General features: G+C 42.7%; 1 protein-coding gene across 7 annotated transcripts in view; it reads right to left on the bottom strand.

The window, feature by feature from the left end:
• The window catches only part of MLIP (muscular LMNA interacting protein), a 1,822,558-nt gene that overhangs the window by 1,117,913 nt on the left and 680,684 nt on the right, over positions 1-23,961 (bottom strand). For 6 of the 7 annotated variants that reach the window (XM_085610855.1, XM_085610858.1, XM_085610860.1 and 3 more), the window contains exon 3: positions 7,739-7,810. The exons of the other annotated variant lie outside the window; for it this stretch is intronic. In XM_085610855.1, the coding sequence (XP_085466981.1) occupies positions 7,739-7,810 (72 nt within the window). The remainder of the gene's footprint in view (positions 1-7,738; positions 7,811-23,961) is intronic. 7 annotated transcript variants of the gene reach the window in all.

The following is a 23,961-nucleotide window of genomic DNA, read 5'->3' as shown; positions in this document are numbered from 1 at the left end:
CTAAAATGTCAGAATGGCCTAAATGTGCTATACACAACATGGAGCCACTTATCAGGTATGATTTAACATTTCACAATGTGGTCTACTCCATTTAAAAAACTGCTTGATTGCTAGCATATTATGCTAGGGTTCACTAATTTGCGCACTTTATGCTCTAAAACAAGATTTGCCAATCAGAATAATTTTGCCTTTTGTATTGCAGAAAGTTTTATACCCAACTTAAAACATCAACAGCACAACCTTCCTAACAATTAGAATAAGTGACAGACAGCTGGATGTAGTAGAAGGAACTTCACATAAATCATTCACAAATACAGAACAGGCACAGAACAAAACATGGTGTGGAAAGATTTAGAGCAGTGTTTTAAGCTCTCTGTAAACAAACACATTTCAAGTCAAAATCTCATGGAAGAAACAGTCAAATCTTTTCTGAATTGTAATATATGCATGTACTCATATAAAAGGTAACTCTCACTTACATTATGTGGTATGCTTCATTAGAGGAGTTCCATATCTAGCACTAAAAAGTACCCAAGGGTACTACTATTCACTCTCTAGTCTCTTATTTGTGAGTTTCTTAGTTTACTTGAGAGTATGTCCCTCTGATTAACATTTATGTTCTCCCTTTATTAAACTGTGAGAGCTATAATAAAATTGTGTGTGGGCGAACTAAAATGTTTTTTACTGGCATTCCCCAAGTGCGCTATTAAAAACAGGAGGATTGAGCAACTGACCCTGCTTCTCCTTTCTATCAAAATGTTTTGGAGCTCATGTATTGCCCCTAAAAATGAAATCGCCTTCTTCAGGCCAATCCGTATCACAAGCCAAATATTGTAAAACAGCCACTGGTTCATAAAGCATGTTATGTAAGTGCATTCATAATATCCTTTGTTTTTTTCGAAAGAGTGGGCAACAACATTTAAACGCCCCTTTTTCATAGAACAGGGACACCTTCGACAGAAATGGTGCAAGTTTCTGTCCTTCAGAGAATAGATGTGCCTTGGGCGTCAGCAGGGCTAACGCTCTAAATATCAGAACATATACAAATCAGACAGCAGCAGTGCTTAGCTTCGTTATACAACTGGTATAACATGGCAGCACCAAAGCAAGTTTCCCTCACTCACAGAACATAGCAAGTGCAATTTCTACTCCTTGGAAAAAACATTCAACATGGCAGATTAGTAGTATAAGCTACCATCACTCACAGATCATGTACAGTTAGAGAATAAGTGACATGTACCTCACAAAGGTATTGCTGGAGCTGGTGCTCAACTCTCTGAAGTGAGCACGTAATTCGGTGAATTAGAGAAGTGGTTCCCAAACATTTTAGAACCCTGGCCCACTTTTAGAACAATAAACTAACATGACCCATCTACTCATAATGGGCACGAGGAGGGACAATATATTTATGTATCCAGTACATGGTGTGGTAATGCATTGTCATTTATAAACAGCACAAATTCCACTGAAATGGCCACTACCTTTGAAAAGACACAAAGATTTACTGGTAAAACTAAATAGCACTCAAATGATAATGTGTGCGAATCGGGTTTCTGTGAATTTTTATCATGCGTGCATCACCAATTGAAGTGTTTTGATTTGTTTTGATCCTATTTCAATTTCTGTAAGTAGCACATTTCAGAATTACAAAATAAATGTGCTTCATGTTTGCTTTCCTAACTGCTAACTGCATATAGTTAATTTACAGGCGCTTACATTTTATTTTTTAATATGTCACCCTAGAGCGTTTCCTTCCACACTGAATGTACTGCAGCAAGATTGTCACATAATTCACTTTAAAAACGCCTCTAACTTTGCAGTCAGAGAAAGAAAAGAAACAACAATTCCATGTTAAAATAATAAGCAGCAATTTGTTAGACGAAATAGTCTGTCATTTGACCTATGTCTTTGCTGCACTAGCAAATTTGTCAAGATAAACTCAGAATTGAAAAGAATCTTTATTGCTCAGGCTTTCCTGACCCACCAAAAATCAGCTTGTGACATACCTGTGGGTCACGACCCACAGTTTTGGAAATGCTGATTTAGAGTATATTCAAGATCTGGCACTGTTCTCACTTAGGTGTCATTCCAGAAGTGTTGTTTGTGGTGATTCTTTGGTTTTTTCCCATATTCAGAAGTAGCCATTCTATTATAGATCATCGTTAAATTTGGAGCCTTCTAGACACATTTTAAATAACTATACTCTGGGAAGGCAAACAGGCACCAACCGGCTTGCAAAGGTGTTTGAGTGCATCTGCACCGGATGCTGTGTAATCCCTGCCTCAGTGCTGCACCTATTCAAAACGTTGGGGGTCGCCACTGTCACATCTTGCTGCTCCTGTCCGGAAGTGCCCTTCTTAATCTTAACCCGATGCAGTCAGCAGGGTCGCTCTATACTGCTTAGATGGAAATTCTGCTTTCACTGGAAGTAATCACTTACTGTAATGATCCCACACCACGAAGGTTGAATTTCTACTTCATTTGAAAAAAAAATACATTTCAAAGTGATGGGACAGGTGGGAGATGCAAAGCCAGGCTGGCACATTATTCACCAGTTAATATGGATAGTTTTATATATTATGACTTCCAGGTTCTCCTAAGGGCACACTCTCATATAAAAATGTCCGGTTCCCATGTAAAGCACTCTACAGACCTACAGAAATAAATAAATACAATACCGTCACTGAGACAACAAAACACTAACATACCTACTTCCGTAGGTATGAACTGCAAATAATAGCCCTCCTAAACCCCACTTCACTTCCCTTGACTGCATTTAACCCGGGGTTTGTGAAATCTAATATATCATTTGAATGCCTCATCCTTGGTTGAATCAGTCCAAGGACATACATATTCCAAAGTTAATTAAATTATGTTCTTAACATCGTAGAACTGTTGCTGGCCTAATGGAGTTATGTATTTGCTTAAACAAAATAATGCTAAGTGTTACAAAGTACTGCAAACAATTCAAAACCATTGGAATCTATAAACAAGGCAATGTCAAAAATATTTAGTCAAAATTGTATATTTTCAAAATATTTTCTTTTGTAATTAATATATTTAAGCTTCTGGAATATAAAATACTAGTTAAACAACACCGTCACTAATGCAGAAATAATCAACTATCGAAAATAAAAACATCATAAATGTAATGTTATTTAAAATATATTATAAAAATATAAAAATATGTTCATGTAGTGTTATGTTCTATGGGAAACTTAACAACGCTTATACTTCATCATTTGAGCACAATGCATATTTCACTGTGCACCACATTCTTGAGGACTTTTTTTAGTCCATTAGTACTCGCGTTGCAAATACCACCAGTGGCATTAGAAATAAAATCTGTTCACAATTTCTGGTGTAATGTGATCAGATGAGTTTGCATCGTACCTTATGAAATAGTTTTATTTGGTGCTACTAGTGACATCAGCAGTTACCCTACGTCTGATGATCATGGCTTCTGGCGTTACATGATCTGCATTTCCTCATTTCCGACTGTATGTTGGGACACTTTAGTTTTAGCATTTCACAATGTTTTGATGCTGCTTTTAAAAATGTCCCCAAACTAAGATGCATAAATCAGACACTTTCTGTATGATGCAATATATAACACGAGTCTGCTGACTCAAAACAACACTTTATGTTATTTAAGGAAAACTAAGCCATAGAAGGTTTAGTAGGGCTTTCTACTAAACCTTCTATGGCTTAGTTTTCCTTAAATAACATAAAGTGTTGTTTTGAGTCAGCAGACTCGTGCTCCTATGACCCTAAGAGGTTGTGCCCACACCACACGTACTCTGTTGTTTTCTGAGATTTTCCCTTGAGGGGAGTAGTCTATATATATATATATATATATATATATATATATATATATATATATATATATATATATATTCACTGAAAAAACCATAGGTTTCACACATGTTATAGTTAGCGGAAATTTTACTGATAAAAAACCAGTGAAATTACCCCGTTATAGTTAGTGCAGGCAACTATAACTCACGCGACCGCAATCCTCTGCTGATGCTAATACTGTATTGAGACATTTATTTGCCCATGTCTTCTTCCATACATTTTTAGCTATACATATATTACAAATATTTTTTTTTCATAAAGACACATATGTCATCAGCAGAAGATTGCGGTCGCGTGAGTTATAGTTGCCTGCACTAACTATAACGGGGGAATTTCACTGGTTTTTTATCAGTAAAATTTCCGCTAACTATAACATGTGTGAAACCTATGGTTTTTTCAGTGAATTTGCAAGGTTTTTTAAATGCTAATTCCTAACTATAACGTGTGTGAAACCTATGGTTTTTTCAGTGAATTTGTACGGTTTTTTAAATGCTAAGTTACTTTACGCCATTCGTGGCGTGCGCGCCCACTTAACGCAGTTCGTTCCGTGCGCGCACGGTGCGCTTCGCGCACCGTGCGCGCACAGTAAGCACGCGGTGCTTACTGTGCGAGAGTGTGGATAATTTTTTCTTTTATTATTTTTGTTAAAAATATTGTGGTTTTTCACACCACTGATAAGCCCTGCACATTTGGTGGCCTGCGGACACCAAAAACACAGGGGGTGGGGAGAGTGTGGATAGTGGTTTTTTTTTTACATTTTTTACCGTACGCGTACGGTGAGCGTAATCGGCGAAATTAGCGAAAAAATAAAAATGGCATTTTTGGCCTTGGGGGGTCTTGGGGGACTCCCTCATCATGGCTATGTGTGTGTGAGCTGTCAAAACAGCTCCTTTACATGTGTATTGGTTTTATTTAACAACCTAACTCTCAGTGCGAGAGAGAAAATGGCGGCCGCCGCTTCCTGGTTTCGGCCGATTCGAATGTTTACTAAGATCTAAGAGCCAATCAGAATCGCGCTCGCGCACGCCACCGTACGCGTACGGTAAGCTTACGGTAAGCGTACCGTAAGCTGGCTCAGATATATATATTGATTTAAAGGCTATTTTCTCAGAATCTACTGAACAGATTTACACCAAACCTACAAAAGGCACTTCCTTGACCTGAGGACTACCTCTCTGCCAAATTTCAAGTAATTCTGTTCAGCCGTTCGGGCTGTAGCCCTGTCTAAAGGTCCTATGGAAAAATGCATGGGAAAAATGCGTTTTGGGACCCCCCTTTTATCTCAGCCCCCGCTTGACGAATCCTCCCGAGACTTTCAGGGTAGGAGCGGAGCGTAGCGCCCCACCTATTTTGAGAAATTCGCGAGGATTCGTCGACCGGCGCCAAAGTTATTCAAAATAGAATGTTGCGGATTTCCTATGGAAAAGGGGTCCTAACTATAACTACCTACTGGCGGTCGCCAGTAGGTAGTTATAGTTAGGACCACGTTTCAATAGGAAATCCGCAACATTCTATTTTGAATAACTTTGGCGCCGGTCGACGAATCCTCGCGAATTCTTCAAAATAGGTGGGGCGCTACGCTCCGCTCCTACCCTGAAAGTCTCGGGGGGATTCGTCAAGCGGGGGCTGAGATAAAAGGGGGGTCCCAAAACGCGTTTTTCCCATGCATTTTTCCATAGGACCTTTAGACAGGGCTACAGCCCGAACGGCTGAACAGAATTACTTGAAATTTGGCAGAGAGGTAGTCCTCAGGTCAAGGAAGTGCCTTTTGTAGGTTTGGTGTAAATCTGTTCAGTAGATTCTGAGAAAATAGCCTTTAAATCAATATATATATCTGAGCCAGCTTACGGTGCGCTTACGGTACGCTTACCGTACGCGTACGGTGGCGTGCGCGAGCGCGATTTTGATTGGCTCTTAGATCTTAGTAAACATTCGAATCGGCCGAAACCAGGAAGCGGCGGCCGCCATTTTCTCTCTCGCACTGAGAGTGATGATGAAAATATAAAGCACAAAAACATGTAAAGGGGCTGTTTAGACAGCTCCCACACACATAGCCATGTTGAGGGAGTCCCCAAAGATCCCCCAAGGCCAAAAACGGAAAAAAAATGTTTTCGCTAATTTCGCCGATTACGCTTACCGTACGCGTACGGTAAAAAATTATATAAAAAAAAAAATTATCCACACTCTCCCCACCCCGTGTGCAATTGGTGGCCGAAGTCCACCAATTGTGCATGGCTTATAAAAGATGAGAAAAACTATAATATTTAAAAAAAAAAAAATAAAAAAAAAAAAATTATCCACACTCTGTCCACCCCGTGTGCAAATGGTGCCCGAAGGGCACCATTTGTTCATGGCTTATAAAAATTACGAAAAATTAAAATATTACCTTTCAAAACGAAGTGCATCATATGTCCTCCATGTGCGCACGGTGCACCGCGTGCCCACCGTGCGTGCACGGCACTAACTGCGTAAAGTGGGTGCGTGGTGCACAAAGCGCACCGCGTGCTTACTGTGCGCGCACGGTGCGCGAAGCGCACCGTGCGCGCACGGAACGAACTGCGTTAAGTGGGCGCGCACGCCACGAATGGCGTAAAGTAACTTAGCATTTAAAAAAACTTACAAATTCACTGAAAAAACCATAGGTTTCACACACGTTATAGTTAGGAATTAGCATTTAAAAAACCTTGCAAATTCACTGAAAAAACCATAGGTTTCACACATGTTATAGTTAGCGGAAATTTTACTGATAAAAAACCAATGAAATTCCCCCGTTATAGTTAGTGCAGGCAACTATAACTCACGCGACCGCAATCTTCTGCTGATGACATATGTGTCTTTATGAAAAAAAAATATTTGTAATATATGTATAGCTAAAAATGTATCGAAGAAGACATGGGCAAATAAGTGTCTAAATACAGTATTAGCATCAGCAGAGGATTGCGGTCGCGTGAGTTACAGTTGCCTGCACTAACTATAACGGGGGAATTTCATTGGTTTTTTATCAGTAAAATTTCCGCTAACTATAACATGTGTGAAACCTATGGTTTTTTCAGTGAATATATATATACATACATACATACATACATACATACATACATGCATACATATATATATATATATATATATATAATTATGATCCCGTTCCCCCAAGCAAATTCCGGAGGAGAAAGGGACAGCACACCAGGAAACAGCACAAAAAGACTTTTATTTGTGCACTAACTTAATTCACTGAATTAAGTTAGTGCACAAATAAAAGTCTTTTTGTGCTGTTTCCTGGTGTGCTGTCCCTTTCTCCTCCGGAATTTGCTTGGGGGAACGGGATCATAATTATTTGAAGTGGTTACTGCTACCACTGACGGCACCAGCGTCGCAGGCCTGGGGGAAGCTTTGGCAGTAAGATGATGAAGAATATATATATATATATATATATATATTATAAGCATGACGGAATATTAGATAACAACTTCCATTTTCTTTCAAGTTTACCGTCAAGCATGCCCAAATAAACCAAGAAGTGCAAAATGGATCAGCCAATACGTTGTTGCCATGCTGCTTTTGCATGTTACACGGTGTAGCCGAGGCTTGTCAACATCTATAGAATATTAACATCGTTTTTTCTGGGAAGTCATAACGCATATGTTGGAGCAGAATTATCATATGATGATTTCCACTGGGGACTATTTATACATTTGTGGTCATTCTGAAGCCAGACTAACGTTTATTGTTTGGAGGGTGAGCACGTCCATTTCTAGTCACGCTAGTTTTGCTTCATAATGAGGCTCGCTGTGATTTCTTTCCTCCACCGGTCATAATGGTCTCAATACAAACATATCCCCACACAGGTGCGCCATAATTAAATGTGATAATGAAAACGTCTCACCTTCTTTGTGGTAATGATACTCAATGGGCTGCTTTCACGCAAGACTCTGACCTCGGTCTGCTTTCCAAAGTTCTTTGGAAATTAAAAGAGAAAACGCAGTTAGAAATGCGTGCGGGACAACACATGCCAGTTTAAATGAGCAATGAGACGTCGTTTGCATCCTAAATATGTGGTCTATCTGTATGCGTGCGCGTGGGCGCCGAGGAATGTTTGACACAAGAAAATATTGTTAAAATGTGCGTTGAGGCTGTCTGCTTGCAAAACTATTCAGTTTATTAAAGCTTTCGGCTTCTTCTTGGAGCGCCTGCTCAACCTGATATAATAAGAACCGAAAAGTTCTTCCTAAAATCTTACATAAGCCATTAACATTTCGAACGCAGTTTTGTTCGTGGAACACAAGGTACCCGTTGCACTGGTAATAACTCACAAGTACATTAATTTTAGTTAATTTCAGATTGTCCCGCCTGACTGAGCTTTTAACTACTGCTGATTCGATTTCCTTTTGACAAAGTGACTTTTCCTTGTGCTAATCTTGATTATGACCCCTGAAGGCTGAGCTATTAAATCAACATCCTTCATGCAGAGTTCAAAGAAGCGCTTGGATAAGAGGACGCTCGCGACTACTGTTTCATTACAAAAAAATATTAAGACCTCAACAGCAGGAAAAATGAAGCCTGGACATGGAAAGTGCAAACCGTTTCGTGCATTGATTTTACAAAGTACCATTATTTGATAGTAAAAGGACTCTTTAACACACAGCATTGGAATTGAGGGCAGGATCTGTCATTAAAACTTCAAGACGACGGATCTGTGAGTTAAACGCTTGCCACTGACCTCTGCATGTCCGAAACCTGAAACTCAGAATCGTTAACTCTGCCTTCCATTCTTTTGAGTTGTGAGATAAAAGTGCAGTTAATAACGGGGAACCGTTGCGCCTAATATTTACGGATACTGCAATTTTTGTTATTTTATGGTTTTTAATAGTTGTGTTTTAATCTTTGATGACTGGGAAAGAGGCTTCCAACTTACGAAATGTATTTGGAAATTCTGGGCCTCATTTGCAAAAAATTGGCGAAGGGCTCCGCATGCAATCATACAGGTTCTTGGGATGGTTTATTCTGTACAGCTGTACTATAAAAGTGTGCTCTCTAACTCACCTGCACCTTAATATTTAGAAAGAAATAATCGTTGGGAGCATGTTTATGGGGCAAGACTAGTCTGTTAGTTGAATTTTATCCATACCCATTGACAGTAGCAGCTGACCAGCTTAACTCTTAATTAACATTATTTGCACTTGTGTCCCAGCTTCCTCCTTTCAATAGCTGTTTGGCTAGTCTTATTCTGGAACACCCTCTGACCTTCACAGTGGTTTAGGAGAAAGCATGCAGGCTGTTTAATCTAGATCTGCATCTTTTCCAAAATCCAAGCCAGATTAACTTCAAATCTTTACCCACCTTCTTCTCGTGGATCAAATTCTTGAAAATTGAATTGTTATGTTATGGAAATTGTAAAGCACGCAAATACTCATGGGAGTCTTGGTGCTAGCTGAACATGAACATGTCGGAGAAGGAACGTCTTAGTTGTTAAAGGGCCAACTCTTGACCTCTTTCCTAAATGTCAGGAGGGAGGGAATGGCTCTGATGTGGACAGAAAGGCTGTTCCACAGTTTGGCTGTACTGGCGACAAAGCTCCTACCACCCCAGTTGGCTTTCCAGCTCTCTGGGAATCATCAGTGTTTTGGACACTGCAGAACATCGAGGTTTGTTGGGTGTGTATCACTGGAAGGAGTGCCTTAACTATTCTGGTCCTGAGTGGTGCAGACCTTTATGAACCACGCAGAGGGCCTTAAATTTAACCTGACTGCGAACCGGAAGCCATTGGAGCTTACGGATACCAGGGGGGATCAAGTGGGATTTTGGAATATCCAGGAATATTCTAGCTGCAGCGTTGTGAACTAATTGGAGTCTACTGTCATGTTTTTCTTGTAGGTTCATGTAGAGGCCATTGCAATAGTCCAGCTTTGAAAGGACTAGGGCAGTGATCACATTTCTCTTGGACTTCTCAGGAATGTAAGGCAGAAACTTTTTGATCTTGCTGAGGGTGTGATAGGAGGAAGATACAACTGCTGAGACTTGGGCTCCAAGGTTGCATTTGTCATCGATAATGATGCCCCAGTTTTTAGCTTTGGTCACTGGCCTAGGATTGGGAACAAGCTTGTCTAGTCACCAAGCTGGGGACCAGGGGGGAGAGAGATTCCCAAACAATACTTCCTCAATTTTTCACGAATTAGGTTTTAAGCAGTATTTGCTAATCCTGAGAGGGACTGCTATAATGCAGTCTTGGCATTGCATAGGTCCAGACAAGTCATTATTGATGGCTGCAACTACCAATTGGGTGTTGTCAGTGTAGGAGGTAAGACCAAGGTTAAAACGTTTGATGAGAAGGGCCAGTTTGCAAACGTATATGTTAAAAAGAAAGGGGCTCAGCGAGGATCCCTTTGGGACCCTGCATGGCAGTGTAAACAGAGAGGATTCATCTTACCTAAGGCCAGCATTAGAGACCTGTCTGATAGAAAGGAGGTGAGCAGGGACAGAGCCATATCCTTGATTCCTATCGTAGCTAACTGGTGGATCAATATCTGATGATCCACCATATCGAAAGCGGTGGATAAGTCAAGGAGAATGAGGATGGCAGAACCACCCTATCTACAAAAATCCTTATTTCTTCTGTGAGTTTCACCAGGGCAGTTTCTGTACTGTGCCCCAGTCTGAAACCAGACTGGGTCGGGTCCAGAAGGTGGTTATCCTGAATACATTTTGACAGTTCAGAGTTCATGATTTTGTGGTAATCTCTGTGGGGAGGGAGACGCGTGATATAGGGCAATAGTTATTGGGGTCAGTTGAGCTGAGATTAGGTTGTTTTGTTAGGGGAAGGATGGACACTTGCTTCCATCCAGAGGGAAATAACCCTGAAGAAAACATAGTGTTAAAAATGACTGAGAGGTTGGTGGCAATAAACTCCGGTACTAGCTTGAGTATCTTGGGGAGACAGGGGTCATAAGAGGACCCTGATTTAGCTCCCATCAGGAGGGAGGCCACCTGGGTGGGAGATGTGGGAGACAATTGGAAGAGAGGGTCATAATCCTGGTCTAACTGAGATTTAAGCTCCTTAAAGGGTGCAGGATTGGAGTTGTCACAATTGTTGAAGATTTGATTAGCCTTGTCTTTAAAGGTAAACGTTAGGGTGTCTCAACAGTGTTGGATGTGAGTTGTGTCATTATTCTTGGTGGGGGGACATGAGCTTAGTGAACACCTGAAAAAGTTATTTGGTGGAATTGGAGGCATTTTCGATCATCTGTGTGTAAAAATTACTCTTTTCATTGATAATAAGATTTTTGTATTTGAAAAATGCTAGTTTATGAGAATATTTTTCATGATTGTCGTAATGTTTCCACCAGTATCTTTGCAGCCTTCTACAACTTACATTTCCAGCCTAAGGGCTTCGATAAACCATGGTGCAGAGGGCTCCTTCATGTTGGAGTGGAAAGACTTGGCAGGGACTAAGTTGAGGGACGGTTTAGTTAAGCCAGTCTGAATAGATGTTGGATGCTAGCTCGGCATCCGGTGGAAGAGGAGGTTGATTATATGCCAGGCACTGTGATAACTTGTCAGTGTCTAGCATGCTCTGTGCATACTGGACTCAAGTGGCTTGGACTGAAAGGATGATTTGAGTGCGATGTTAAGCTCAAAGTAAATAGTGTAGTGGTCCAATCAGCTTAGCGGAAGAATTTGTTTAATTGTAATGTGTGGGGTACTAGTAAAGATTCCATCCAAGGTGTGTCCGGCTATGTGTGTGGCTTGCTTAATTAGTTGATTAAGTCCTAATTGCAATGAGTTTCAAGGAGAACTTCTGTATCTTTATCCTCATTAGCTTCCAAATAAAAATTTAAATTGCCAAAAATAGAAAAACTTTCAAAATGAAGGCTGTACTCAAATAGTGAATGAAAATTATTTATAAACCTATTTCTAGTGCCAGGCGATATAAAAGAATGCTTTAAAAAACTGCTGTTTCTGACAGCCTAAACTAAAGAGAAACACTTCGCATTCAGTGGAAGGGGCAGCGGAGCAGTTGGCATTCAGGCCACTGCGCTAAATCAGGGCAGGCCTCCGCCTCTTTTTAGAGGCCTATCGAGTCTAAACAGTGAGTAGCCTGTAGGGATGGCCACGGCACAATCAGCGTTGGATGCTTCGTCACCCAGGTTTTGGTAATGAACAATGCATCAAGATGTTCACTGTCAAGCAGATCCGCAATTTCGTATTTATGTTTAGACAGGGAACAAGCTTTGATTAGAGCAATCAATCAATCAATCAATCAATCAATCAGGGGTTGTGAAGTGCAGCTTCTCACCCCAAGGGGTCTCAAGGCACTGGGAGGGTTGCGTGGCTCCTAATCCTTTGCGGAGAATCGTCAGAAGGCTGCCATAGCCCATCAGGGAGTATGCGGTGCTGGATGCTCATGGTGATTCATCAAAGAGCCAGGTCTTGAGGTCCTTCAGGAACTTGGAGAGAGTTGGTGTCTGGTGGAGGTGGAGAGGGAAGGTGTTCCATGCTTTAGCCACAAGGAAGGAGAAGGAGTGACCTCCTGTTCTGGTCTTCTTGATGTGTGGTGGCGTGGGACTGCCCAGTGGGTGTTATGGTGGACCAATGATATTCCTATTGCAATTGGGACATGAAAGCCCAGGCGAGTCTGGCATAGAGGTTATACATAGGCAAATGCAGATGGGGGAGCACGGATGGCATAGGGAATGCATAGTCTTACCTGAATACTTAATTAGAGTGTCTTGGTCTGGTGTGAGAGAACCAGGGTTTCTGGTCCTGGGACTGGTCCAGGCGCAGATGGGCACCAGTAGCAACACCCCTGTAGGTGTTGCTACTGGTAAATAAATATTAAAAGTCAAATAAAATGTGTGAAAAAACCCATACAACAAATAAAATCTGTAATGCAGTATGCCAGAAAAGGCGCCAGCTGTGTCCGGACCCAGGCACTTCCAAAAAGGAAATACAAGGAGATCAGGCCGTCTGTGTTCTAGCATGCTCAGGAAGAGCTGTGAGGACAGGATGCAGCCATATTTAAATACCCTCTTAGAGGAGGGGGGTGTGTTCCGAACCCCCATCAGAACACGAAAAAGAAAAACAATTGGACAAAGTAAATGGAGCTTTTCAACTGCGGCCCAGAAACCCCTGTAATACCTCCAGGCTCCCCTGTAGGAGTTGCTACTGGTAAATAAAATATTAAAAGTTAAATAAAATGGGTGAACAAATCCATAAAACAATTAAAATCTATGATGCAGTACACCAGAGATGGCGCCCGCTGTGTCTGGAGTCAGGCACCTCCAAAAAGGAAATACAAGGAGATCAGGACTTCCACATTCAAGCATGCTCAGAAGGTCTTCTTTCTTCTTTTGTACTTCTCAACTTTATCATTTTGGTGTTTTTAAGGAAAGGCAATGCGGCAATTATTCTACTTGCACTACATTTTAATCTTTGATACCTTAAACCACTGAAAGACTCTCACCTATAACCTGAACCCATTTTTCAATAACGTCTGTTGCTGTGTTTGTAGTTTGATTAAACCAACCAAATGGAAGCTAAAAAACCCTTTGTGCCGCTGTTTTACCATTCTTTAGTCAGATGGAGAATGAGAATGGGATCTAAACGACACCTATGTGAGCCCCAGGCCTACATCATGGATAAATAAATGACATGGACACAGGTTGTACTCAGGGTAACTCCTGTGCTCCTGGGTCTTTTTAATAACAGGGTCACCTGACCAGTGACACCTGTGATAGATGGGTGTGAGGTGGGTGTAGTATAGTGCTCAAGCACGGGCTGCCTGGTGACATGTCCACCAGGACACTACATTCTTCCCAAGAACCGAAAGATGAACGAGTCCAACAGTGGAAACTAAATAAAACTGGACACCATTGAGTCTATCAGCTTCCAGAGTAAATCAGCAGGACAGCAGTGAACACATTGACAACTGAGGCTGGCTGCAACAGGACATCATTGCTCACACCTCATAATTTAACCTGGTGAGCAGGGGCACTGTTGGAAATGAACCTTTTAGGCAGGGTCACCCCCAAACTTTTTGCCACCCTCCTCTACTTTTTCTGATCTCATTTTTGTTGGCTTTCGGACTCTGTACACTTTACCACTGCTAATTAGTACTGAAGTGCTTGTGCTCACTCCTTAACCCCTTCAGTGCCCCGCCCTTTCCCCCTCCTGTGCCGGGCGTTGTATTAGCGGGCGGGGTCCATGACGAGATAGTCTCGTCATAGGCACAGCGCAACCGCGCTCCATGACGAGACTATCTCGTCATGGGCATAGAAGAGGTTAAAACATGGTAACATTGGCTCATACCCAGTTGTCATATTTAATTTACTTGTAAGGTGCACTGCATGTGCCTAGGGCCTGTAAATTAAATGCTATTAGTGGGGCTGCAACACTGATTGTCCACCCACTTAAGTAGCTCATAAACCATGTCTCAGGCCTGCCATTGCAGAGTGTGTGGGTGCAGTTTACACTGCCATGTCAACCTGCCAAAAGAAACCTATGGCCGGGCCCATACCTTCCCTTTTCCTACATATAAGTCACCCTTAAGGTATGCCCCGGACAAACCAGAGGGCAGTGTGCAATGTATGTAAAAGGCAGTACATGTATTTTTATGTTTTATATATCCTGGCAGTGAAAAACTCCCAAAGTATTTTTTCTCTACTACAAGGGCTATCTCTCCCACAGGATATCATTGAGATTACCGTATTACATTTTATAGGTGTAATATCCAATTGGGAAGAGATAAGACCCCTAAGTCTGGTGTTTTGGGAATCCTAATTTAAGATCCTAATTTACGGGTAAATCTGATTTTAAATTACAATTTAGAAAATGCCACTTTTAGAAAGTTTATTGTGTACAACAGTGTCTTAAAGGGTTTTGTTTAGTAGACAATTTACAAAGGAGCCCAACAAATTGCCTTCAACAGGGGAAGGGGAGCAGGGAGATAAGAGACCAGAAGACATGGTTGAGCAAAAAACTTTTCACATATATTTGGTTATACGGTTAAAATTAACAATCATAAATGCACTGTGTTACATTAAATGTTATGTAACCTGTACTATACTGTGCACAAGTGCTTCTGAGAAGGTGAACGCTGCTGGTGACACATGAAGGGGTATATACAGCAGGAAGAGAGGTGCAGAAAAAACAGGTGATATGTACAATGTACTCTTAATGATGCCCATACATTTGATACATTAAGAACAGATTAATCCTTCTGGGCAATCACAAGGGAGGTGTTGTAAATTACAGTGTAGAAGTCAATGGCATTTCGGCCTTTACACAGTATTAGGCCATCATCAGCGTACAATTTTTGGTAACAGTGCTGTTGGGTCTGAACAGTCGAGACACCATGTAGAAGTCACTGAAGGAGTGTAGGCACAGAATGCACCCGAGGAAGGCAGGAAAGTGGAAGACAGCGCCTCGTTGATTTGGCAGCTGCACATAGACGTTCGGTGCTTCCAGGTCAAGGTAAGGATCGGAAGGAATTAAGGCCAGGGATCAGGCGTCAATTACAAAATCACATCGGGAGCATGATTAAAACAGGTTAAGTGAATCCAGGAAAGCGGGATTAGGAAGCATCATTGGCGTGAGTCCGGTAGAGAGTACCAACCCAGAAGGCGTTGCTTGGGAACTTAGAAAGTTAATGCGTCCATTATTACAAGGAGATCGCATCGAGCCAGGGTTCACAAAGCTCCCCTTCCCCTTTATGAATACAGACCTGGGGTGGGATCCCCAGGGCAAAAAACACAAGAAATGCGACCAAGCTATCATTTTTGTTTTCGATCCCGCGGTTGTCCCAGATTTCTGTAATGACTGCCACCAACATTTTTTCTCATGTTGCTGGCAGCCAGAGTGCTCCCTCCCATGGGAAAAAAATTGCCCAAGGGTAAAAAAGCTCCCTGGGCCAATCAGAACACTCGATTTTAAAACTAGCGCTCCTGCCGAGTCTCTAGAGACTCTCACAGACCCAACCATTCAGCTATTCAATTATTTTTCAAGTTTAATTTCCAAAAACTTCAGAACTGATTTACAGCAAATCAAAAAACCCACAATCTGCAGACCAAGAACTAGTTTCCTGCCAAATTTGGTGTAATTCATTTCAGCAGTTTTTGTTGTAGCCTTGTCAAAAGAAGTCTATGGAAATGCATGAGGATTTTCCATTTTAGGACCGCCCTTTTCCTTTTTTCTCAGCCTCCGCTTGACAGATCACCTCGAAACATTCCATGCACAAAAAAGTAGCACCTTTTCGGAAAGATTAATAGAGATTCCTCAAGTGGTGCCACAGTTATTAGCAACACAAAAAAATGCTTTTCCTATGGAACAGCTGACCTAACTATAACTATCTAGTGGTGACTGCCACTATAAGTTATATAACTATATCTATCTATCTATCTATCTATCTATCTATCTATCTATCTATCTATCTATCTATCTATCTATCTATCTATCTATCTATCTATCTATCTATCTATCTATCTATCTATCTATCTATCTATCTATCTATCTATCTATCTATCTATCTATCTATCTATCTATCTATCTATCTATCTATCTATCTATCTATCTATCTATCTATCTATCTATCTATCTATCTCTATCTCTACCTCTATATCTCTATCTGACGCCCCATCGGCGGCTTTTCATTGACTAAGGATCTATCAACCATATGGCAGAAACGTTTAAATGACTGTGTCATTTTATTGACGACTTTTCCGCACTAAGGACAGCAAGAGCCAGAAACGCGTCTGCAGGTGTTTTATAGCTGACACACACCCGGTGAGTGCACAGGACCTTGGGAGTACCATGAACTCCTTGTTTTTGCTGTGTTATAAGCAGTTTCCATCACCGCTTCCCGGTTGCACCGTCCGCGAGTTCGGCTGGCCCCAGGTGGAATACTGTGTTTTGGATTCAATTTGGGATGCTGAACCTCCGCTTACAAACTCTGTTGACCTATTCAGGTTGTGGCTTATGCGAAGCTAGAGTGCTTCACCATATGTGGGACACTCACGTTGTTTTCGTTCTTACAGCGTAAGGTGAGGGGATGTACAGGCACAGTTATTACGGCTGCCAATTAATTTTTTGCGATGGGAGCGCCATAAACATTGCATTAAGCCATAAATTGTGGCAGAACCGTTTAAATGACTGTTGTGAGAAGTTGGCCTGATATATGCTGTCCACTAGTTATAGTGGGCACCCTGTATCAGTCCAAACAACCCCTTATTGGTTATAGGTTAAAGACAAGCTTTATTGAAAGCTATCCTAGTGGTAGCTATGGAGAGCAGCCTTCAGGCTAAGTCTTGAAGGAATGTAAAGCAGCTTGTTTTACCAGTCTATAATCTCTTGAGTCACTAAATAAAAGATATCCACACCAGGTATATATATAAAATATATGCATTTATTATTAAACACACCCGCCTAGTCTCTTTATGAGACTAGAGGTCAAAACACATAAGTTACACTTCAATAATCACAGTAAAATAGTACAAATACACGTCAGGCCCCAGGGGCCAGCCAAACCATATACTAAAATAGTGGTATAAGAACCACGACTTAACTAGACACAAGGCCTAGAGCCTGTAGAATCGCTGGGACCCCAAGGAACCACCCAAGGAAGTGACACAGGGGACCCACGGGGTCCGTGTGCAGTGTGTGAACACAGCCGCGAACTCCCGTTAGCTTCTATGGGGGAAGTCACGGTTAGATTTTTAAAGATTAGGGACACTTAGAAATGAGTCAGGACCAAACCATTTTGGACTTAGGAAGTTCTAGGGCTAGCACCCATGGGAGCTTTAGAGTACTCGTGTTACCTCACCCAGGGAAGCCAGGTGCATAGATGTCTTTTGGTGTCGGGTCGCGTTGTCGATTTCAATGGGAGCTGGCGAAGAAGTGCTGCTGCCGTGAAGATGCGAAGTGTCCGAGGAGATCCAAGCCTGGATTGAAGATGAGAAGAACCTGAAAGCAGAGGGGACAGAGTCTGGGTCACTTGTCAGTGACCAGGAAGGCGATGAGCAGATGCCCACCGATGTCGGGTGATTTCAGGTAAAAGAGGTGAACCTTGATTCTTCAGCCACGAGGACCAGGAGGCGTCAAGGACAACCAGGACCTGGATTCAAGCTGTCCCACAAAGGATGTCGAGTGCTGCAGCGTTGGTGCCCGAATTGGACACAACAACCCTTGGGAACAGCAACCAACGCAAAAACAAGAAAGATGCTTGGGTGCAAACCAACAAGGTCTGTGGGACTCCCCACTTGGATGAGAGTCAGGGTACATCTGGAGCAACCAGGAAAGCCCAAGGAAATGCAAAGTTACCCCCTCGGGGACCCACCAGGCAATGGACCAGGGATCGTGAAGGGACCTCAAGACGAAACACAAAATGGCGGCCCACGGGACACTCGGAATGACCAGGCCAACAATCTTCGGTGGATGCAGTGATCGAGGTGGGGGCTACAAGTCAGCCTAAGCATGTCTTCAAGAGAAGTTGAGAAGTCAATACACTTACAGAAATACACGGTGACCAGGTGTTCCGGTTCCACGCTACTCATGAGGGCTGTAGGTCTCAGCTTTGCCGGTGACTCGTGTCGGCCTCTGAGATGTCTGGAAATCCTCTTACCGGGCTGCAAATACTTCGGAGTCCGGCAGGAGCTTCGATGATGCAGACCGGCAAATTGCTTTGTTGGTGCCTGCCAAGCAAGGGAGTCACTCCTTGACCCCAAGGGAGATTTCGTCAGTCCTCTGATCTTGAACAGAGCGTCGAAGGTCCAGGATTCAGCTTCAGAGTTTCATCCAGGGTAATCTAAAGTCCCAATGACAGGCGTCCCATACTTATACTAAGGTAGGGGTTGGACAAACTCTGGGGACCCACCTATGGGAGGGTTTGGAAAGAGGGGTGGCTACACCCATTTCCTTTGTCCAGATTCACGCCAGAGCAGGGGCTGGATGCCCCTGAACCCGTTTGAGCTGGACTATGCACAGGGACACCAAATGTGCCCCCAGTGCAGGACTTCAAAGCACTCAGAGAGTGCTCCCACCCAGCCCCAATACACATAAACCTGTCTGGGAGGTGGTTACACCTCCCTGTGACAGGAAACCTACTGTCCAGGCCTCCCCTGCTTTAGTTTCGGTCAGCATCAGGAGGCCAGACCTGTGCCTGTTGCTGCAGCATCCATTTTGTGATGCCAGGGCTCTATTAAGTTTCTACCGGTTATACCAGTGCTGTCATGTCTCTCCCTCTAGAAGGGTGGGATCATAATCCCACACCAGTTACTGGTGTGGGGGTATGATTCCAAGGTGTTTGACACCAAACACAACATGTTTCCATGCAGCCAGTCCAAAGTTAGCATTTACCGTTTGGTTATAATGCACTTAAGAGTACATGGTCAGGCTGCACTACAAACAGCATCAGAGAAGGGTCTCATAACGCTGCAGAGGGGCTCTGCTCATGCAGGGGCACCCTCTCACATAAGAACCAAGCACTCTGCCTTCAGGATTGATAAGGCCTTATATGAGTGACTTATAGGTTTATATGTGTGTATAAATGTAGTGATGCAGGCAACAGTAAGGGTTGCATGCACCAGCTTACCCAGGCTGCAGTAGCAGACCTGTGGTGTCATTTTGGGTGGCTTTCCAGGGGTGGCATAATACATGCTTCAGCCCCTGGTAGGCCTCTGAGGTACCTATGCCCTGGGTACATAGTATGCCATATACTAGGGACTTATAAGGGCACCTCAGATCCAATCTGAACTGTACCTAAAGTACATGGAATCATTTTAGAGAGGAAGCAGCTAGGCTGGGGCCCTGATTAGCAGGGTACCAGCCAGACTAAAGTCGAAAAACAGTGAAACACCAGCAAAAAGTGGGGGTAAACATGTGAAGCAGATCCTACTCTCCTACAACTGTGTCGTTTTATTGATGACTTTTCCGCACTGATGACGGCAAGAGCCAGAAACGCATCTGAGGATGTTTTATAACCGCCACACACCCTGTGAGTGCCCCGGACCTTGGGAGTACCATAAACTCCTTGTTTTTGCTCTGTTATAAGCGGTTTCCACAACCGCTTCCCGGTTCCACCCGCCGCAAGTTCAGCTGGCCCCAGGTGGAATCCTGTGTCTTGGATTCAATTTGGGGCGCTGAACCTCTGCTTATGGACTCTGTTGACCTATTCATATTGTGGCTTATTCAAAGCTAGAGTGCTTCAAAATATGTGGGACACTCACAGTGTTTTCGTTCTAACAGCGGCAGGCGAGGGATGTGCAGGCACAGTTATTACGGCCGCCAATAAATCTTTTGCGTTGGGAGCGCCATAAACATTGCATTAAGCAATAAATAATGAAAACGATGATGCCCCATCGCCGGCCTTTCATTGGCCAAGGATCCACCAACCATATGGCAGAACAGTTTAAATGACTGTGTGGTGTTATTGATGACTTTTCCGCACTGATGATGGCAAGACCAGAAACGCATCTATGGATGTTTTATAGCCGACACACACCCCGTGAGTGCACCGGACCTTGGGAGTACCATGAACTCCTAGTTTTTGCTGTGTTATAAGCAGTTTCCACCACCGCTTCCCGGTTGCACCCGCCGCAAGTTCGGCTGGCGCCAGGTGGAATACTGTATTTTGGATTCAATTTGGGCTGCTGAACCTCCGCTTATGGACTCTGTTGACCTATTCAGGTTGTGGCTTATACAAAGCTAGAGTGCTTCACCATATGTGGGACACTCACCGTGTTTTCGTTCTAACAGCGGCAGCCGAGGGGATGTATAGGCACAGTTATAACGGCGGCCAATTATTTGTTTGCGATAGGAGTGTCATAAATATTGCATTAAGCAATAAATAATGAAAACGGTGATGCCCAATCGCCGGCCTTTCATTGACCAAGGATCCACCAACCATATGGCAGATCCATTTAAATGACTGTGTCATTTTATTGCTGACTTTTCTGCACTTATGATGGCAAGAGCCAGAAATGCGTCTGCGGATGTTTTATAGCCAACATACACCCCGTTAGTGCACCGGACCTTGGGAGTACCATGAACTCCCTGTTTTTGCTCTCTCTCTCTCTCTCTCTCTATATATATATATATATATATATATATATATATATATATATATATATATATATATATATATAATATATTACCTACTGGCGGTCGCCAGTAGGTAGTTATAGTTAGGTTCAATTATCCATAGGAAATCCGCAACATTCTATTTGAAATAATTTTGGCACCGGTTGACGAATCTTCGCAAAATTTTCAAAACTGGTGGGGCGCTCCAGTCGGCTCCTATGCTGAAAGTCTCGGGGTGATTCGTCAAGCGGGGGCCGAGAAAAAAGGGGGGTCCCAAAATGTGTTTTCCCCATGCATTTTTCCATAGGGACCTTTAATCGCAGCTACAGCCCGAACTGCTGAACGGAATTACACCAAATTTGGCAAAACGGTAGCCCTTGGTTCAGAGTCATGCCTTTTGGTTAAATTGTGTGAATCCGTTCAGTAGTTCCTGAGAAAATCAAAAGTAAAATCACATATATATCTGAGCGGAGCCTAACCACACATCTCATCGTGAGATCTGATTGGCTGTCAGCACTTCATCCAAGAAGTGTTGGCAGCCATCTTGGGACCAATATACATGATAGCACCTCATTAAAAAGCATTGCAGTTAATTGAAGGTTTTAAAACTTTAGTTACATTATAAATCATTTGTTGATGGTACCATACTCATTTTAGGAATTGTGGTGTGTTCTAAGGTGATTTTACCATGTGAAAAAGCCTTCTGCTGGGATATCAAGAATCATGTTTGAGAGAAAACTATTTTCTCATGCTTTTCCCACAGAGGTTTGGAAGGTGATCTATAAGCTAAACTGAGAGCATATTTTCTGTAAATTCACATAATCTTTCTCAGTCATGTGAGAATGAAGTCTGACATTCTCAGTAAAACATGTACATCCAACAAGGGCAAAGACTGTCGGTTGAATCCTTTGTGGTCTACTGCAGCTTCCCATAGTGTTCTAAAGAACAACTAGAGCGCAAACAGTCCTACTTATGACAAACGTATTGCACACCTGAAGCCATCTTGATTTGGAATAAAGTGGTAACTCTTAAAACATTTAATTTAAAAAGGAACACAATGAGGGGGTTCATTTTGCCATAGAAAGTATGATTAGTGCTGCAGAAAAAATATTAGGGCACATTTTGAGTGACTTCTCAAATCCTCTTCTATTTCATTAGAAAATTCTGAAATGCAGACTGAAACATGCACTTTCAATACCAGCAGCAGACTTCCCTGGTGAGAAGTAGCTTTACTACAGTGATCTAATGAGAAACTAGAGTGCTAACATTCAGAATTTATGGCAAATGTGTGACACATCTGAATGCCTTCTTGATGGAACCAAAGTAAAAAACTGAAAGTATTTCCTACTGAGGAGACTGCAGCAAATGAGGAAATTAGGAAACTTCATAACAAATAAATCTCCCAAGATGGCCACCAGAGACAAAAGAGCCCAAATGCAGCACAAATATCACCCAGATGTAGCCCACATGTAGTCCAATGACAGAAGTGTGCAAAACACTATTTATTTTTTGTGTTTTTGCAGTTTTATATAGTGCAGACTTGTAAGGTATTAGAGTGCTTTACATGAGCATTGGTTACATCACACAAGAACAAATTAATTTTGGTTGTAGACATGAGGAGATTAATTGATTTGACCAGAATCACAGAATGTCGAGCATAAGCAGATACTCCAACCTGGTTCCCCAGTTGCAAAGTCTGCAGCTCTGGAAATAACACCACATCCTCTCCCCTAAGAGCAACATTTAATCAAGTGGGCAACTGGATAAAAAAACATAAAGATAACGAATAATTTAAATGTGCTTTGTCGCTATTTGAAAACTCAGAAAAAATGTCCTCAATTTAGTTTTTTAGAGCACTAACCATAATTTTGATGCAAATAAGACCCTCTCATATTTGTAATTTCTAAAGGAAATGCTCTAGGTATTACAGTTTTGATTACGTCACGATGACGTCAGGCGTTCCACACTTTTGTAATAAATATAGAATGTTAGCAATCTAGTTGATCATTAGGATACTGTTGAGAGGCAGAGGCCAGGGGCACGGACTCTGAAAATTGAAAGCAGGTAGGAGGGTGCAGAGGCAACAATTTTACCACACTGGGCAGGCAGGAAGGGCAGTGGCAGCACAACAGACAATGGAGGGCAGCGGAAAGGGTGCAGGGGCAACAAACCAACAATACAGGACTGGCAAGAGAGGCTGTGGCAATATAATAGACCATTGTGGGCAGAAGGAAGAGGCAGTGGTAGTACAACCATACATGCCAACAGATCTGATTCAGCCAGGAAACGTCCAATGTTTTTAAGCTCAAATGGGCTTTATTTGATTTGTCTCCTGTCTACAATCTCCTCATTTTCAATGTAACTCAAAGGGGAAATTCAATACCCCAGTTTTTTTTCAAAATCTCCCTCTTACCAAGTTAAAAATGTTCGCAAGTATGGTACATTGGATCATGGAAGGCAGGAGGAATTGGGGTAGGGACATGGACTCGGATAACAGAGGACAGGAGGGACATGAGAGGTGCATTAAACAGACCCTACAGGGCAGGCATCAGGGTTTGCAGCGGCACAATACACCACACAGGGTATGTGGGACGGGAGTGCAGCACAACAATCCATAGAAAGCAATAGGGAGGGGACAGGACCATGCACATGGACAACAGAGAACAGAGGGGAAAGAGGCAATGGTAGCTAGCTGACCATAATGGACAGACAGGAGAGAAAGCTGCAGCATAACAGACCATAAAGAGCAGGAGGGATGGATCGGGGCATTACAATGGAACAGACAAGCCAGGAGGGAGGGAATAGGGGTCTGCACATGGAAACAGAGGGCTGGGGGAAAGGGGGCAGGACAGGAGCACCAAGATGACCATGGAGGTCAGGCAGGATGGGCTCCAGAAACAAGATACATAATGGAGAACAACAGTGAGACTATGATGGCATACACACAGACCATGGAGGGAAGGTGGGAGGGGGTCAGCGGCAACTAGCTGACCACACAGGGAAGGTGGGAGGGGCCGTGGCAGCACAGAAGACCATGCATGG

The sequence above is a fragment of the Triturus cristatus genome, chromosome 6 (assembly GCF_964204655.1).
Source record: "Triturus cristatus chromosome 6, aTriCri1.1, whole genome shotgun sequence".
NCBI lineage: Eukaryota > Metazoa > Chordata > Amphibia > Caudata > Salamandridae > Triturus > Triturus cristatus.
This window is presented reverse-complemented; position numbering and strand designations above follow the sequence as displayed.